Source organism: Delphinapterus leucas, chromosome 18, assembly GCF_059928025.1.
Source record: "Delphinapterus leucas isolate spDelLeu-1000000601 "Yukka" chromosome 18, BTC_Dleu_Yukka2, whole genome shotgun sequence".
Taxonomy (NCBI): Eukaryota; Metazoa; Chordata; class Mammalia; order Artiodactyla; family Monodontidae; genus Delphinapterus; species Delphinapterus leucas.
The window spans coordinates 46,499,475-46,518,453 of NC_143146.1; the positions used below are offsets into that span (position 1 = coordinate 46,499,475).

Genomic DNA, 18,979 nt, shown 5'->3' on the forward strand with positions numbered 1-18,979 from the left:
GGAGTCATGGAGAAGGCAGGTCTGGATTCTTGGATGCTAAGGTGCATAAGCCTTGGAAAATGGGCAGTGGACAGGTGTTTATCATCCTAAGATGGGCAGGATTACAATTTTGAGTAAATGAACAGATTAAAAGATGCTGGTGAGCTTTTTCTGATTCTCACCTGTTCGTAACATCTCTCTCACTTTTCTCCACCTCAAACTAAAAAAATGACCACATGAAGAGCGAGGCAGCTTAAAAGCTTTACTTTATAGTATCAAAGAGCCAGCTCTACTCTTGTCCTCAGAGCTGGGAAAGCTTCAGTATTATTTTTGGACCCTCCTGAGCTGTTAAATCTGGAGCCCTTGAAGAACAATATTTTCAGATCTAGGTGTGTTGTGTGGTTGCTGGGGAGATACCTCTTCGACCCATCCACAGGTGTGTTTAGTGTCACAGTTGCTAGTAGTATTATTTCACATTGCTACAATCTTTATAATTGGCATTGATATTAAAATAAAGACAGGTGTGTGGATAAGAAATGTTACTAGATTAAAACACATATTTATAAGTGTATTAGTGGAAGGGAATAAGCTGGACTTTAAAACAAAACTTTGAGCAGATTATAATTATGATTAAACAGATTACAATTAAGAGAGGACTGAGCCTGGCCCTTTCCCCTTAAGATATAACTGTGTTCTGTTGATCAGAACCTGTCACCCGTTTTTTCAAGCAAATAGTGTCATGTCGTGGTTTGATATAATGAACAATTTTTGATACTTAAGTACTAAATATATGCTTATGAGATTGAATTATTGTACCTTAGAGAGAGACTAAGTATTTGAATAAGTGATGCAATTGGTGATTCATCCTGCACTCATAGATTGTTGAATTTTCTTAAATCAGTGCTAATTGGTGCCAGTCACTTCAGGGCACTAAAGCCTGTCCCAACCGTACCAGCTCCCTGTCTCTCACTTCTTTAAAATCCTCTGTGCTTCCTGTCTGCACCCTTTTTTTCCTTTGTTTCTGCGACATAGATTTTAAATGAGGCACGTGACAGACGTTGGTCTGTGTGCAGCCCAGGGGATGTTTAATGCTGATAGTGGTGGAGTGTGGTCCCAGACTCGCTGCAGCAGCAGTGCCCTCGAGCCCCTTAAGTGTACAGGTTCCTAAGCCCCACCTTAGACCTACTGCACCAGGATCTTGGGAAGCTGAGGTCCTGCCATCTACTTTTACAAAGAAAGTCTTGGTGTTTTTCTTGTGCACACTAACAAGCTGAAAACCACTTGGTTTGGAGGGTCTAGTTTATGAGAATTGGGTCCAAGTCACTTGTGTTCGGAGGCTTTAATCTTTTTAATTTTTCCTCTTGTTGCTAATTTCGCATAATGACCCAGTTAAGTGGTGTAAACTTAATAGAATTAAATTGCAACAGCTAAAGATTATTCTAAAATATTACTGTGTATTGCCTCTGCTGACAGTGATCCGAGCCTGCTAGCTTGATGCCTGGTGGGCCTTCACGTGTCTAAGGACATCAGTGGACAGAGCCTTTGCTGTCTGCTAATCCACATGTGCCAACCAATGAAAGAAAATGTAAAATTTGCTAAAATGCTTAGGTTACAGCTTGGAATCTTTTTTTCATTGCATGTGAACCTCAGGGGTTTGTATGTTGCTTTGTATTACATAATTTATTTGGTCTTTGTTACTTATTTGTCAACTAAGTTGGTGGTGGTGTTCTCCATACCTTGATATTGACAGCATTTTGCACAGTGCTCTGTAAGCTCTGGATCTATTTTTTGACATTATGTACTGTCTTCAATAAAGGTTTTGATGCCTTGCTTAAATGGGAATATAGAGGACGATGTTCTGTGTTTCTGTCAAAACTGCCCCCCCCTTTTTTGATTCTATGTTCTTTTGAAGAAAAATCTATAAAGACTTGTTCTCTCTTTCAATTCCAGAGTGATCCTCTTGACCATTCATCCTAGGAACTGTCATTAGCAGAAAACCTGTCTACATGTAGAGCTGCTTTCTTTTTAGGGAGAAATAGAATTAGCAGTTTGAGAAACATAGGACCACAGGAAGAAGGGTGAGGTTTGGCTTGGGAAAAGAGCCCCAGTGTGCTTTAGTACCACACCTTAGCCAATTAATTACCAGTGGTCCTGTGTTCAGAGTTGTTTATATTTTGATATTATCACCACTTTTATTCTATCTCATTGTCATAAAGCATTAACACTATAGAGTCATAGGCCAGATAATGTAACTAAAGGTCACAAAGTCACATCTAGGTGTAAGTGTTTTAATATATCTAAAATTGTATGCTTTTAACTTTTCTCCCCCCTGGCAAATATAACCCTAATGTTGCTATCAGGTTGTTATTTTTAAGAGTGTTCCTATTTGATTCCATTTAATAGTGGTTTTATGATTCTGTTTCCTACTTGGTATGAATGTTAGCAAATTCTACCCATGAACTGGATTGATATGGGCAGTTCCTGTTTTCCCCAACCAGGCCATATAGTAAAGAGCATGCTGGTAGCTATAAAACAGAAATACTTCATTTTTTTAAGTGTCTTAGTTAACCAGACATTTGAACAGTATTTCAAGTACTAGTATAAAAGCAATACTTTTTTATAATAAAGTTTTTTTTTCTTTTATACATTAAGGATGTCACCCTTGTAGTTTTGTATCTCCAAAAGCAAGGCCAAAACCCCACAGAGTTATCTGAGGATTTTATGTCAGTCGTTCTCTTCTCCCTCTCCCTCCACTTTTTAGAAGTCTGTAATTTAAACAGGTAGGACTTTGAGATAATATAAACTTTACAATAAACTTGAATTAATATTAGCATTCAAAGATCCTACAAAAGGATGCCACTTGATCTAACCTTTACATTTTTTCACTAAATATTTAGTGTTTCTTTCTTTTTTTTCCCCAATCATATTTGAAGTGGACTGTGATTAGACATTTAAGTTTGTAGGGGAAATTACTCACACTTAGATCTACTCAAATTTTTTAATGCTAGCTTGTGTTTAGTGGTTTCTTTCAGATTGCATGTGGGTAAACAAATACCTATGTAATCTCTGTTTTCTGAAAGCTGAATCTTGAATTGAAACTTATTCTGTCTCTACTGTTCGGATATAGAAACCAACATTTTTAGATGAGTTTTCCAGCTGTTTACTCTGTTAGTCAACATCTCTAGTTCTGTCATGGGCCCTTGAATTTGCTGTCATCATGCCCTACTGGCTTATCTTGCTGGTGGTAAGAATTGATAGATAAGTGTTTCCCAGAAGAGAAGGAATAGTGAACCTGACCTTAACTTCTTGCTTGTCTCTCAGACTGTTAAACTTCCCACGCTTACATCCCTTTGAGTTTTCTTATTTTTCTGTGTAAGCATTATAATTCTGTTGTAATTCATTGCGTGTTCTTTTTTGTGAAAGATTGTGTATAATAATATAGCTTGTAATTGGACTTACATGCATGCCTGTATAGTGTTTAAAAAACAGGCCAAGCATTTAACAAATTAATTGAGTTGCTAGATCCTCAATGAAATAGATTAAGGATATTAAAAAAAATTAAAAAAATACTATGACCAAAAAAATGAATCCTTATGTGTCTTGTTTCTACTCAAGAGTGACTACTCTTTTTCTGTAAGTTATGAGTCCAACTCTAATTTAAAAGCCTGTCCTATTTTAGGCCATTGAAGGTAAATAAAAATGTTCCTCTTGGTTATTTACATCTTCTGAATTTTACATCATGTAACCTACATTCCCTACGTTTTCTGTATAATACTTTCTGTATCTTCTGTGCAGTTTTTAGTTCATAAATCTTACATAGGCCCTAGTGTCATTTCTCTTAAAATTGTTTGTCTGCTTTCATTGTTTCTTTTCTCTTCTTTAACATCACTTTATGGCATTTTTCTCAAGGCAACTCAAACTGGCATTTTGGAATATTTCACTTGTGTTAGTACATGTTTTCGCTTTATTGTGGCATACTATTCCAAGTAGGATTTCTGCATGATACTTTTTCATTAGCCTTACTTTTCAAGCATTAGGCCACTTAGAATGCTGTTGTGTCAGAAGTTGGCTCTATTCCTTTTTTCTTGTCAGAGGAACTTGAAATTACCCCTTTCAGGTGTGATGTGAGTTGTGACTGGGGTGATACCTCTGGTTGGAGAGGAGAGAGCAATGTGGTTAACCAAATGCAGTGGGCTAGAAATCTCTACTGGTGGGAAAGCACACATACAGTAGCCATGTGGATTTGGGTTCAATTCTAGTCATGGTCTCTGGGATGAGATTGTGACCCTAAGTGCCTCAGGATCACACCCACTCTCACGGGCCTCTGTGCATACTTGTTAATTTCAACTGCTGAAGTTAATAGTGATTAAAAGTAAATTTTACAACCCAGTATTCAACATTAAACTTTTGTTAATCCAGTATTATTATTTCTTTGCTCCTAGGTCAGCATATGTGGTCTACTGATCACGTAATTCAGTCTAGAACTGGCATGATCACTTATCCAGCTGCATTCTCTTTAGTATAAGCAAAGCTCATGCTGTGTCCCTCCAGTTACTGTTTTTCCTGCCATAGAAGAAGGAACATCTTCTCTGAAAGGGTGGAGAATCTGGGATAGTGACTTACACTGTACAAATTTTTAACCTGGATCATCATCGAGGTAGATTCATGAGCATAAAAGTGCCATCATCAAAAAATCTACAAACAAACGCTGGAGAGGGTGTGGAGAAAAGGGAACACTCATACACTGTTGGTGGGAATGTAAATTGATACAGCCGCTATGGAGAACAGTATGGAGGTTCCTCAAAAAACTAAAAATAGAACTACCATATGACCCAGCAATCCCACTACTGGGCATATACCCTGAGAAAACCATAATTCAAAAAGAGTCATGTACCACAATGTTCACTGCAGCTCTATTTACAATAGACAGGACGTGGAAGCAACCTAAGTGTCCATCAACAGATGAATGGATAAAGAAGATGTGGCACATATATACAATGGAATATTACTTAGCCATAAAAAGAAACGAAACTGAGTTATTTGTAGTGAGGTGGATGGACCTAGAGTCTGTCCTACAGAGTGAAGTAAGTCAGAAAGAGAAAAACAAATACCATATGCTAACACATATATATGGAATCTAAGAAAAAGGAAAAAAAAGGTCACGAAGAACCCAGGGTCAAGACGAGAATAAAGACGCAGACCTACTAGAAAATGGACTTGAGTATACGGGGAGGGGGAAGGGTAAGCTGGGACAAAGTGAGTGAGTGGCATGGACATATATACACTACCACATGTAAAACAGATAGCTAGTGGGAAGCAGCCGCATAGCACAGGGAGATCAGCTCGGTGCTTTGTGACCACCTAGAGGGGTGGGATAGGGAGGGTGGGAGGGAGATGCAAGGGGGTGTAGATATGGGGATATATGTATATGTATAACTGATTCACTTTGTTTTAAAGCAGAAACTATCACACCAGTGTAAAGCAATTATACTCCAATAAAGATGTTAAAAAAATAGTGCATTCTAGTTACAAGCATGAATGATAAATTTCATTCTGTCAATAAATATTGAATTTATTGATACCTATTTGCCACTTATTCGGTTAGATGATGATTGCTAACACATATCCTTTTATACTTTTCGTAGACCTGACCTAACTTCCTGTTTAGGAAATGTGCTTGACACTTTTCTCTGCCCTTTTAAAGGTCTAATGCTACAATGAATAAGAAGAAGGAGAATTGGAAATTGATTCCAGCTACTTAAATACAAAATCTTCCCCAGCTCCAGAATTTATAAAAACTTGGATTGTTTTTTCCCCCTAAATGCTTAATATTGCTTTCGCACTCCACTTTGCAGGAAACTAATTTATTCACTTTCTAAAGTGGCCTTGTGTATGTCTAGCAAGGAAATTGGCAAAAGTGTTCTCAAAGAAGTAGCAATGAAATTGTAAAGTGTCTACTGTCAATAACTGGTGATAAATCAAACCGATGTTAAAGATGCAAATAGTAATTCCAGTACTCTCTTTTATTAGAATTGTTTAAGTTAATTAGCCAGCAAAGTACTTCATTATGTATTATGCTGCATGCTAATGGTAGATTTAAAGTTTCACTTTTATAATTTGAAAAATTTTCTGAAAATCTTATTTAAACCCCTATATCCATTGCATTCTAAGTCTGTATGGTAGATAATACTATTATTTGGGAGGATATATTTATTGTACTATAGTGAGGTTTCTAGTTTGTGAGGTTTACAAAGACAGAAATTTTAGGAGACTATCACATTCAAGGTAAGTTTTGTCCATCTTTTTGAGAAAGTGATTAAAACAATATATAATGCATTTTTATTAGACTGTCAGAAATTGAATTACATTCAACTTAGTGTTGTAGGATTTTAAATGTACTCTATTAACTAATATTAAAAAAGCTATTATAAATTACTGATATGATTGGTTTCTTTCATTTGCAGCATTTAAATATTAGGACACTGACAGATGATATGGTAAGATTATCCTTGATGTTTCCTTTGTTGTGAATCTTAACTAACCACGTAATGTTGATGGTGTGCTGCACTAACACCTTTGAAATTGCTACAAACTGCATGCTTTGGAAATGAACTCTTTTTATAGTGCTAAAGTAAGAGGTAGAACTGGTTGTGAAATACATTAGATTGTTGCTTTCAAATAGTAAAAGGAACTAGTCAATATGTTCATTTAAAAATTTTGTTTAATCACAAGTTGTTAGTCAACTTGGAATCATTCAAATCATCTCTCTTTCTTTGAGGGTGAATCGCACACTTCAAAAAGAGGTACAAAGGATAGCTAAAGACATGTCAGCTTTTCAAAAATATGTAGTTGCTAATTAAAGTAAACCAGACTAAAATATCACACATATATTTTTAAAAAGTTTTGTTTAAAAATGAGAGAACTAAGCATGCCTTATCCTATATTCTGCATGCTGAAAATAATCAGCTTTCTTATAAGTACTTAACATTTTATATCACCGTTACAGATTCTTATATATTCAAATGAATTTTTCTGAGAAGTATATTTTTGAATGTAACTCTTGGTTAACGGTAAAAAGTAACAATGAGAATAACAACAAGACCCAAATAAACAGTAGCACCAAAAATACAGAAGCATGATAAGGAGGACCAAGCACAGCACTTCGATAACTAGGATTTGAATTCAGCTTCACTTTATGTCAAATATGAAACAGTGCCTAGAACTCACTGAGCACTCAAAAAGTGTTTAGCACCCCCAATATCCAAAGTAACATCTTAGGCATGTGGTTTAGATAGGCATAAAAAGATGAATGAGATGTAGATCTGGACAAGCACGATTTAAAAAATTGAATCAGAACGCTATGTTTTATTCCTCTGGATAGTATCTAAGAAAAGGATATTTATGTAAACTTTTCTGGATAACATTTATTTCTCATAGGATAATATTCAGAAATGGTAGTAATATTGAGCACTTATGCAGATTATGTATATAACTTCTCACCCTGCAGGGTGGGTGATGTACTTATTGTAGTGCGGAGTGCACTGGGGCTCAGGCAGCCTAAGTAGGTAGCTTACCCAAGTATGCACAGCTCTCAAGTGGTGTAGCTGTGGCTTGAGTCTTGTTCCATGTAGCTCCAAACCCACACACTTGCTGTGCTGACTTAGCCTTCACATGGCTCCTAAGGCCAATAATAAAACCATGTGCAATTATTAAGTATTAACTTTTATGAGAATCTACAGTGGTATATTTGCAAAGCCTTATTGAGGTATAATTCACATAGCATGTAGTTCACCCATTTAAAGTGTATGATTCAATGGTTTTTAGTATATTTGCAGAGCTGTAGAACCATCACCACAATCAATTTAAGAACATTTTCATTACCCAAAAAGAATATATATATATTCTTTTTATGTAGAATATACTATATAGAATTTTTATATAAAATATACTATACCTGTGAATAGTCTCTCCCGAATTATTCCCAACTCGCTCAGCCCTAGGCAATGTCCAGTCTACTTTCTGTCTATATATTTGCCTCTTCTGGACATTTTATATAAATGGAGTCTTACGTGCGCTTTTGTGACTGAATTCTTCTACTTGGCATAATGTTTTCAAGGCTCATCCATGTTGTGGTGTGTGTGAGTGCTTCCTTTCTGTTGCTGAATAGTATTCTATGTTATGATATTCTTGAGGTTTGTTCATTTTTTGTGGGCACTCTACAGTTTTTTTTTTTCCTCTTTTCATTCAGACCCCACCCTTACCTTTGTTTCCTGACTCTGTCTCTGCACTTTGCCAACCCATAATCTCTATTCCAGGTTCTAGAAACAGAGTCATGTTGTGGAGTGACTTCAGTGGGCCACTCTGGAAGCCATCGTGATCTGATCTTACATTAGTAAATGGGTTCCTCCTCAGTGAAGACTTTCTCTGTCCATCCTATCTCCATTCCTTGCCTCTCCCCTCATCCTTGCCCCTGGGCTTGGTAGGGTCAGAACTTTTGGGTTTTACCATAGCGCCCTGTGCATATTTTTATCAAAGCAGTACATGATTTATGGTCTGTCTTTTTTTTTTTTAATTTTTATTGGAGTATAGGTGACTTACAATGTTGTGTTAATTTCAGATATACAGCAAAGTGAATCAGTTATATATATACATATATCCATTCTTTTTCAGATTCTTTTCCCATATAGGTTATTACAGAATATTGAGTAGAGTTCCCTGTGCTATACAGTAGGTCCTTATTAGTTATCTGTTTTATATATAGTAGTGTGTATATGTTAATCCCAATCTCCTAATTTATCGCTTCCTGCCATATTTCCCCTTTGGTAACCATAAGTTTGACTTCCAGATCTGTGAGTCAGTTTTTGTTTTGTAAATAAGTTCCTTTGTATCATTTTTTATTAGATTCCACATATAATATCATATAATATTTGTCTTTCTCTGTCTGACTTACTTCACCTAGTATGATAATCTCTAGGTCCAACCATGTTGCTGCAAATGGCATTATTTAGTTCTTTTTTATGGCTGAGTAAAATTCCGTTGTATATATGTACCACGTCTTCTTTATCCTTTCCTCTGTCGATGGACATTTAGGTTGCTTCCATGTCTTGGCTATTGTGAATAGTGCTGCAGTGAACATTGGGGTGCATGTATCTTTTCGAATTATGGTTTTCTCCAGATATATGCCCAAGAGTGGGATTGCTAGATCATATGGTAGCTCTATATTTAGTTTCTTAAGGAACCTCCATACTGGTCTCCATAATGGTTATACCAATTTACATTCCCAATTTACAGTGTAGGAGGGTTCCCTTTTCTCCATACCCTTTCCAGCATCTATTTGTTTGTAGATTTTTTTTGATGTTGGCCTATGGTCTGTCTTTCTCACTGGTTTAAACCTTTTGAACACAGAGACAGTGTGTTGTTATTAATACTTCCAGGCATGTTGTCTGGCACATGTTAAGCATTTTCATAAATTATTTCAACAAATGAAAGAACGAGTCTCTCTTTTGATAACCTGCCTGGTATTGTGGTTTCCTGGGATCTGGTCCTGGCTTGGTCCTGGTCAAGCTTCCTGGAGATGGAGTCTTGCCTTTGCACAGAGTAGAGAAGCTTTGACCAGGACCTGATGTCAGCCTTTCTGACCACCTGGCTGGATTTCTGACTGTTGCCTTGACCTACCTTCATCTTAGATGTTCACATGATTGACTGTCCTGGATTCCTTGCTACCCTCTCCTTCCAGGGAAAGATTGAGCAGGCAGTCTAGTTTAGGCAGCTGGCCCATTGTTGTGGAGGTCAGAGAATAAGCATGGCTCTCTTGAACAGGAGACACCGACAACTCAGTTCTTTCTTGGTCATTGTTGATTGATGCCGTGTGGAAAGAGAATTGGACTTGGAATCAGAAGACTCTCGTTGGAAGACAGAACTTCACCACTTCTTAGCTCTGTGACCTTGGCAGATCAATTATTAGATTGTTCACTTGTCAGTGAAGCAGGACTTATTTTATACCTTCTCTGCCTTCCTCACAGGGTTTTGGTGAGTCTCATTTAAGCTCAAGTATCTTGACTACTGCATTCAGTTCTGTCCATTTTTACCCCCTTTAAAAAATACTTCCCGATGTATGGACAGAGGGGTGGTGTGACTGACTTATTTGCAGTTGACCCTTACAGGGTATGTGTGTTACAGAGCAATGCAGAGCTTTGAGGAGGGAGAGGATAGCTGGATATTTTGAGGGCTCTTTAAACTATTTCTGGTGAGTCAGAGCGCAGGGAAACATTTGCCATTATGCTTTGATGTGTGCTAGCGATATGTTTTGTAATTAAAGTTTGCCACCCCTGCAACATGTGTTGCATGTGTGCTTTTAATTTAGAACTTCCTAAAGTGAATAGCCTTTTTTGGGCAGGACTTGAGAGAAGAAATATAAGAATGGCATCTGCTGTAGTCATATGTTTGAATAACAGTATTTTAAAAACATTAAATTGAAACATCCTGGGAAACATTAATGTTAGAAACCCATCTCTTTAGGTTGCTTTGTTAAAGGCCTGCAAAAGTACTTCACATTTCAAGGTTATTTCTTAAATTACTGTCAGAATTTAATTTCATAGGACACTGTTGGGTTAAAGGAATGAAGTATTACTGTAGTCTTGAGGCCCCTAGGCAGATTTAATATACTTTAAACAGCGTTTGCTCTACGAATATTTGGGCACCCACTAGGTATAAAGTGCTGTCCAAGGTGCTAGGGTAATATAAAGGTGAAAAAAATCATTTAGCTTACAACGCTTCATTGTTTATACCTGGGTTGAAAGGAAAGCTTTCCTTGTAGAGGCAAAAAGGTTGGGAGGAGGACAGTGAAGGGGGGCACGTGTGAAAAGGTAAGCTGGACGAAATTGAATGTGGATGTCAGAATGCTGAGTTTTCCATCAAAGTGTCCACTGGGTGTTTCTGTGGGGCAGGCGTTATTTTTGACCTGCTTTTTTCTCCCTTGTCCCTCACAACTATTTGCCTAAAGTACAGCGCTCCTGCTGATCTTCATCTCTCCTTTCATCTCTCTGCAGCCAACGTTACTGTCATAATCCCTTGTGTGGCCTGCAGCGATGGTTTTAAAGCTTTTTTGACTAGGACCCATAGTGAGAAACACACTTTATTTTGTAGCCCAGCACACATACAGAAATTCTCTGTGTCAAAACGAAAGTTTTTTTAAGAACCAATATTTAATGTTTCTAAGCATAATGAACTCTAATCATTTTCTTTTCCTTCCTTTCTACTCCTTTTTTTTTTTTGCGGTACGTGGGTCTCTCACTGTTGTGGTCTCTCCCGTTGCGGAGCACAGGCTCCGGACGTGCAGGCTCAGCGGCCGTGGCTCACGGGCCCAGCTGCTCCGCGGCATGTGGGATCCTCCCGGACCGGGTCACAAACCCGTGTCCCCTGCATCGGCAGGCGGACTCTCAACCACTGCGCCACCAGGGAAGCCCCTTTCTACTCCTTTTTACTCCTCTCCATTCCATGAAAAAAAAGAAAGGTGATCCATTCCACTAAATTGACTTCAAGACACCAGATAGTCCACAATTACAGCTAGCAAAACAGACATCGTCCTGTACAGCAACTAGAGGAAGTTCTGAGATCTCCATTAGTGTCTGCTCTTCATTACATGTAGGTGAATGTAGGGGAGCGGGGTTCGGGTGCCAGCTCTGCCATGTACTAGCTTTGAATGTCATTTAGCTTTTGAGCCTTGGCATCCTTGTTTATAGGGGTTTTTATAAGAGCTAAGTTAAGTAATATATATTAAAATGCTTGGTAAACCATGCATTCACAATATTAGTGATTAGTAATATGTACTTTTAAAAATCGAGGTGTGATTTACATATAATATAATGTATTAATTTTAAAAGTGCAGCCTGAATTTTGACAAATGTATACAATCATGCATACACTACAGTTATATAAAACATTTCCATCACCTCAGAAAGTTTCCGCTGTGTCCTTTGCAGTCAGTTCTCTTCCCCCTTCCCAGCTCTTGGAAAATACTGATCAGTTTTCTGAACTATACAGTAGTTCATTTTCTAGAATTTCATATAAATGGCATTACATTGTATTTTGCCATTGTGTCTGGCTTCTTTTACTTAGCATAATGCTTTTGAGACTCATCTAGTGATTGGGTGTACCAGAAATTTGTTCTTTTTGTTACTGAATAGTATTCCCTTGTTTGATAATACTAAAGTTGGTTTATATATTCAACAGTTTGGGTTGTTTGCAGTTTTTGGCTGTTAGGAAAAACTGCTATGAACATTTGAGTGCAGTTGTTTTTGGACATATGTTTTCATTTTGGAGGGCGAGTCATGTGGTTTTAACTTTATAAGACACTGACAAATTGTTTCCTCCAGTGACTAATTATGTTGGACATCTTTTCATGTGTTTATTTGCCATTCCTATCTTGTTTGAAATGAAATGTCTATTACTAAATATAGGACTATTCAAATTTTCTCTTTCTTCTTGAGTGAGACCTGGTAGTTTGTCTTTTAAGGAATTCCTTTCTATATTACCTATGTTGTTGAATTATGAATTATTTGTGATATTTCCTTATCTTTTTAATGTAGGATCTGTATTTATTTCCCTTTTCCAATTCTGATATTGATAATTTGTCTTCTGTTTTTCCCCTGATTAGTTTGTCTAGAGGTTTGTCAATTTTATTGATATTTTCAAAGAACCAGGTTTTGGTTTCACTGATTTTCTTTATTTTATTTTCATTTATTTGTTAATCTTTATCATTTCTATACTTTTGCTTTATTCTTTTTCTGGCTCCTTAAGGTGGAAGCTTAAATAATTGAGAACTTTGTTTTCTAATAAGAATTTTATGCTATAAATTTCCTTCTGAGAGCTGCTTTAACTGCTAATCTTCTGAATATTCAAAATAGTTTTAAATTTCCTGTTGATTTGTTCTTTTACCCATTGATTATTTAGGTATATGTTGTTTAATTTTCAAATATTTGAAGATTTTCCTGATATCTTTATGTTACTGATGTGTAATTTAATTCCCTTGTGGCCAGTGACCATACTTTGTGTGATTTCAGTCTTTTTCAATTTGAGTCTTGCTTTCTGTCCCAGAATGTGGTCTGTCCTGGTGGATGTTCCATGTATATTCTGCTTTTGTTAGAATTGGTCCATAAATAGTTAATAGGCCAAGTTGGTCAATAGTGTTGTTCACATCTTCTATATTCTGATTTTCCGTCTGCTTTTTCTAAAAATTATTGAGGAGTGTTGAAATCTCCAAGTATAATTTTGGATTTAAAAATTTTTCTTTTTAGTTCTTTCAGCTTTTGCTTCATGTTTTATGAAGCTCTGCAACTGAGTGCATATACATTTTGGATTGTTGTTTCAATTTATCATTATAAAATAATCCTTTTTATCCCCAGTGATATTCATTACTTTTTAGTCTTTGGAAGTTGAATGGATTTCTCTACTCTGCCTGATACAGTTATTTCCTTCCTCTTTGAAAAACAAAGATTTCTTGGCTTCTGTGGCACCAAACTATAGGTTTTCATATCCCTCTGATTTTTCCTTTTCTATCTGTATTGTGTGTGTTTTTCCTTTGCCTATCTTAGAACTATTGTCATTTCTCAGGTTGCTTTCCTGAAGCCGTTGCTCCTCTCCTGTATATATAGTACTTGACTTGGTATATCTTTGTGTATATCTCTGTCTATGATCTTTCCCTCAAGTTGAGACATTCACGCATTGACCTAGAATACCTTCACATGGATGTCTCATTTGTACTTGAAACTCTATGTGCCCCAAATTAAACGCTTTACTTCCCTCTTAAACACATTTCTATTCCTATATTTTCATAGATGGTAACTTCACCCTTCCAGTGTTTCTGATTATTTCTTGAATATATTCTCTTCTCTCAAGTCTTCTATGAGAGCACTAGTCCCTTTATTATCTCGTCAGGACTCTCACAACTTTCTATTGCTTCCTAAAAAGCCAACCTCCTGCACAGAAACCAGAGTGACCTATCTAAATTGCATGTCTGACCATATTTTATCCTATTTGAAACTGCTTAATTGCAGTTTCTGTTATCTGTAGGTCAAGCCTAAAGATTTTTGACGTGGCACATAAGGACTCCGTGGTAGAACCCTGCTTCTCTAACTTGGTATACGTCTCTCAGTCAACATGCAGGAATCTTCCAGGGAATAGAAAGATGTAAGATAAGTTGCTGGAGAATTTACTTAGAGAATGTAGAAACACAGCTGCTGATCGGAAAAAGGAGTGTTATGTGATGGTAAGGACAGTTAATTACTAGCTATGTGCCAAGTAGCATTCCAAATGTTAGCTTTATAAACACATTCAGTTTTCACAACAAGCCTCTGAGTGGGCATTATTATTATTCCCTTTTTCAAATACAGAGAAACTGAGGCAAGAGATAGTATAAGTAACTTGTTCAAAGTCACATGAGGCAGCTGGGAAAACTGGCAGACTGGCCCCAGAGAACATGATCTTTACCAAGAGAGTTATACTGCCACTTAAGTCCTATCCCTTTCTCCACTCAGAGTGCCAGTGTAAAATCTAGATGTATTCAATATATCTCCTTATTTTCTGCTTTTCTCTTGCAGCCACCCATATGAGACTACTGACCTTGAAACTGATAAGGGAAAGTTGTATCATAGCCATCGATCTTAATCCTGAGAAAATTATAATTGTAAAGACATATTGTATCTAAGAATTTTTCTGTGATAAGAAATGAACTGTTTTGAATATTTCTAGTAAACAAAACTGAAAAAGGTCTGTCCGAAAGGAATAATGATATGTGTGACTGAGAGATGGCAACAGGTAAAGGATATAAGGTTTCTTAATTGCAAAGGACGTAGAAAAACTTCTGTATGGAAATCACAGATCTAGCAACAACGGCAGCCTGCTGCCAGGTATACGTGCAGGCTTTCCTGGTTCCCCTCGGGAATGGGGTCTTAGAGACGCTGAGGGGTTCATGGTCTGGGTGTGCATTCTGATGGGTGCTTTGAGAAGCTTTCCCTGTTCTCCGTGGGCCTTCAGACTCACTCAGTATAACTAACTGCTGCGAGACCACTCCAGCATATTCCTGGGTGTTTTCTGTGAGACTGGTTCACTCGAAGATGAGTTTCCGGATGGATGTGCCTGAGCGGCTTGGATTTTGTCTACCTGCAGAGTATTCCTGTGCCTACCTAGATGTGCTGTGTCTTGTGGGATATATGTTAAGTTAGATGTCATACTTATGAAAGAAAATAAAATGATTTTGATTATCTGAATTTGTGTCTAACTCGCAAGTACGGTCACGGGACCTAAATCATTAACTTTACAAAAAATGCTCAATGGAAAAGAATAATTTAAAATAATTATATTGGCCTAGTAAGATATAAAGCTTTCTGTACTATAATTTGTTTATTTTGCATTTTTATTCTTATTTTTCCTTTTTAAGTTAAAAACGAATGATAAAGCAAAAAGTGTGATAATATATTCTACAGCTTTTCTGTAAAATTATATATTCAAAATATTCTGTTTAAAGTAGGTATACCAGCATGGACTGGGACAACTGAGTATACGTGAAAATAAGTTCTATAAAACTTAAACTATTTACTAAGTTGGGTGGGCCTTTCTGAGTCCATTAATATGAGTTAATTAGAGCTTCCTGTACTTAGATTTTCAGTAGTAACACTTAAGTGCTATCTTGGACTTTTTAAATATTTATGGGCTGGTTTAGAGAGCTCCTCTTCAAATCAGTAGAAACTTGGGAATAAGATCAAGAGCTCTCAGAGTTGAATATGCTAAGATGTAGTAGGGTATGCAGACTTGTTTATTCATCCTTTTATCCATTCATTCATGAAGCCTTTATTGAGGGCTTAGTACTAGTATAGGAATACAGAAATGAATAATCTGTCTCTGCCCTCTGGGAACAGTGGGGAAACAGATGTGTACACAACCAGTGTACAGTTGTAGTGCAGTGGTATGGGCTGGAATGGCACAGTGGTGTGGTCAACTTTGGTCTTTGAGAAGACTTCATAGAGAAGGTGACTTTTCAGCTGAGTTTTAAAGGACAGGTTGGAATACAGGCTGGCAGGAGTAGTAGTAATTTTTTTACCCTGTAATAATTTTACTTCCTGGATATCAGTGGAATGGATTCCTAGTGGAGGTGTCAGGTTGGCAAGTAGAAAGCCATTGTTGATGTCTTTAGATAATTTTTGTGTATGGGTAGTATTGGTCTATGTCTTAAAAATAGTCTGATACTTATTTACAGAGCTAATTTATATTTCCTTTCAAGCATATAGTATTATAATATTTGAATATATGCAATTAGAAACTATTTGAGTAGATGTGGGTATATATAACTTTGAGGTATTTTGAATATTAAATTCTTTTAAAATGTATTTGTGCTCTTTTCCTTTGAGTGGGTATTTTCCTTACTATCTTATACCATGGTATTAAATTACAGAAATTCATACTTGTTTTTAGTGTAGGGGACTGCACTTTGAAATAACAGTGTTGGGAAGAGTCTGGGTTTTTAAATTTAATATATAAAAGGCATAATGTCTGGCATTCTCCGTGATAGGCTGTGTTAATTATTCCTTATTTAAAATATCGTTGAGAAGGATTTAGAAGTGCAAGATGCAGTAGCTTGTGTCCTGGGCATGGAAGGTAGGAAGCTCTTCATTAATTAACCCAGTTAACAAATATTAATAGAACACCAACTACATGCTTAGGACCATGCCAAGTTCCAGGAACATTTAGTGAATAAAATAACAATTCTTGTTCTCAAGGAGTTAAAGGTTTGTTGAGTAAACATATGTATGATGAAAGGCAGTTTCAGAGTAGTATACATATAATATAATGGAAAGCACTAGGTCTGTGGGCATCTAATCCAGTCTTGAGGTGTCAGAAAGGCTCCTATGTAAGATGTAGTTCAAACTGAAAGCTAAGGATTGAGTTGAAATTAGCTAGATAAAGGGGATGGGATAGGAGTTGTGGGTGTGGATAGGTTCTAGGCATGAGGGATAGCTTGTGCATGTGTAGAAGACTCTAGGTTATTCATTACATCTAGATCATATAAGGGTGGTGGAGTAGTGAAGAGATTGTCCGGAGAGGAAGTAAGATTTAGATTAAAGTGGACCTTTGAGCCATGGTAAGATATTTGAGGGTCATCCTCTGAGTAATGGTGTTACAAAGGCTGAAGGTTTTAAGCACAGGAGTGAGGGACATGATTTGATTTGCGTTTCGGTAAGATCAAATTGACATCAGTGCAGAGAGTAGCTCGGGGAGGGGTAGAGGTAGGGGGCAGTGAAGACACAGGGACAAGTTAGGAGGCTGCAGCAACTGTCCAGGTGGCCTGAACTAGGGTAGTGGCAGTAGGGGCAGAGGGCAGAGAAAAGGTAAATTGAGAAGATACAGTCCACATGGTTTGATTTATGTTTCCTAGTTAATTTTCATTAAAATTATTACAATTAAAATCACTTTTCTACTGACCAGAGTCAACATCAGAAGTCATAATCAATCCACATCTTCACTAAGCACCTATGTGCTTCTCCCTCATCCAGGTCTGTTTATTTTTCTAATCTGACAGTATCTCCCAACTTCTCCAGCCTTCGAAAACCCTCCTACTTTGCTCTTTGGAACTCAAAGCCTGTTATCTTTGCATGTTTGCTTTCCTCTTGCTCTACTTGAAACCTAGGGGTTATTTGAGGACTTTATTTTCCTGGTAGCTCTTCATTCAAAAACTTCCAGCGCTTCTTGAGCATTTTTATTTCATTTCTCCATGTTGGTCTCAACTGTAGGTCATCTAGTCCCTCCCATTGATTCACTGCAAGCATTAGAACTTGAGTTGCTTTCTTTTTCACCACTATTTCTGTTATTATTCCATATCTACCTACCAGGGACTCTTAACCTGTGGTCCATGGACCACCAAGGGGTCTGTGGTAGAATTCATGGTGTTATTGAACTTAATGGGAAAGGATTAAATCTTTTTAATTAACCTTTAAGTGAAACTTAGTATTTAAAAAAATTATAAACATAGGCAAAACAAAAAAACAAATGAGCAACTGAACACATGCACGGTAGGATTGGACTTGTGACTTTATCACAGATAAAGAAAGACTGAGGCCTTCGTTCTTCCCTACGTGGGCATTTCCATTGGCTGCTCTGCACATGGCACTTGGCTGTGGAATACATATTGCATGTGGTAACTTATTTTCAAGCAATTTAAAGGAATTTCAATAATATAATGTTTTTTATTTAATAATATTAAAATACTATATGAAATCTAAATGTGAGCAAATCATTGTAAGTAGTTAATTTTCTGGGGGTGGTGGTACTTTTTCATCTTTTCAAAGAAGCGTCTGGCTAAAGAACTTCTCATAAATTTCAATAATACAAGTTAAAAGTGGGAAATGCCCATTTGTAATATTTAGGAACGTTGAAGGTAGAATGAGGTAGTTGGTGGGTTTGTGGGAATTGTTATTGGGTGAACCTATGACTGGGGTGGTTAGCTTATCACACCTGAAACAGTGAACGGCCAGTTTTCCTCCCCACGACGATGTCTCTTTGTAATAGTGATGTCACTTGCATTTTAGTAAAGACCATGGAAAAACGCAGGTATACTGCTTAGCTTGTAACATGCACCATCTCCTGTAATTCTCATATCAGCCTCACCAAATTCCCTGTGTATCCCCTTTCCAAAGCCTCTCTTGAGGTTCCTTCTCAACCCCAGAATTAATCGCTGGTCTCTATCTGTTGCTAATTTACTTATGATTTTCTTGAGGGCATTTATAATACCTTATTTGTAATTTGTTATTATATTTTTCCCTTAAGTGGTAAACATTTGTGGGATGGCACTATGTTTTATGTGTTTTATCTCTAGTAGTTGCTTATTTATCCATACCTTCAAGTACTTATTGACTGCTAGCTTTCTGCCAGCAACTGTTCCATAGGCTGAACACACAACAGTGGCTGTAACAGTTACCTGCTGCTGTGTAACAAACTAAGCCGAAACAGC

The 18,979-nt window shown here is 37.0% G+C and overlaps 1 protein-coding gene across 2 annotated transcripts in view; it reads left to right on the top strand.

Annotated features, from left to right (window-relative positions):
• Positions 1–18,979, top strand: part of DIAPH3 (diaphanous related formin 3) — a 550,258-nt gene that overhangs the window by 22,170 nt on the left and 509,109 nt on the right. Inside the window, exon 2 of one of the 2 annotated variants that reach the window (XM_022561162.3) lies at positions 6,444–6,476. The exons of the other annotated variant lie outside the window; for it this stretch is intronic. Within the exon in view, the coding sequence (XP_022416870.2) occupies positions 6,444–6,476 (33 nt within the window). The remainder of the gene's footprint in view (positions 1–6,443; positions 6,477–18,979) is intronic. 2 annotated transcript variants of the gene reach the window in all.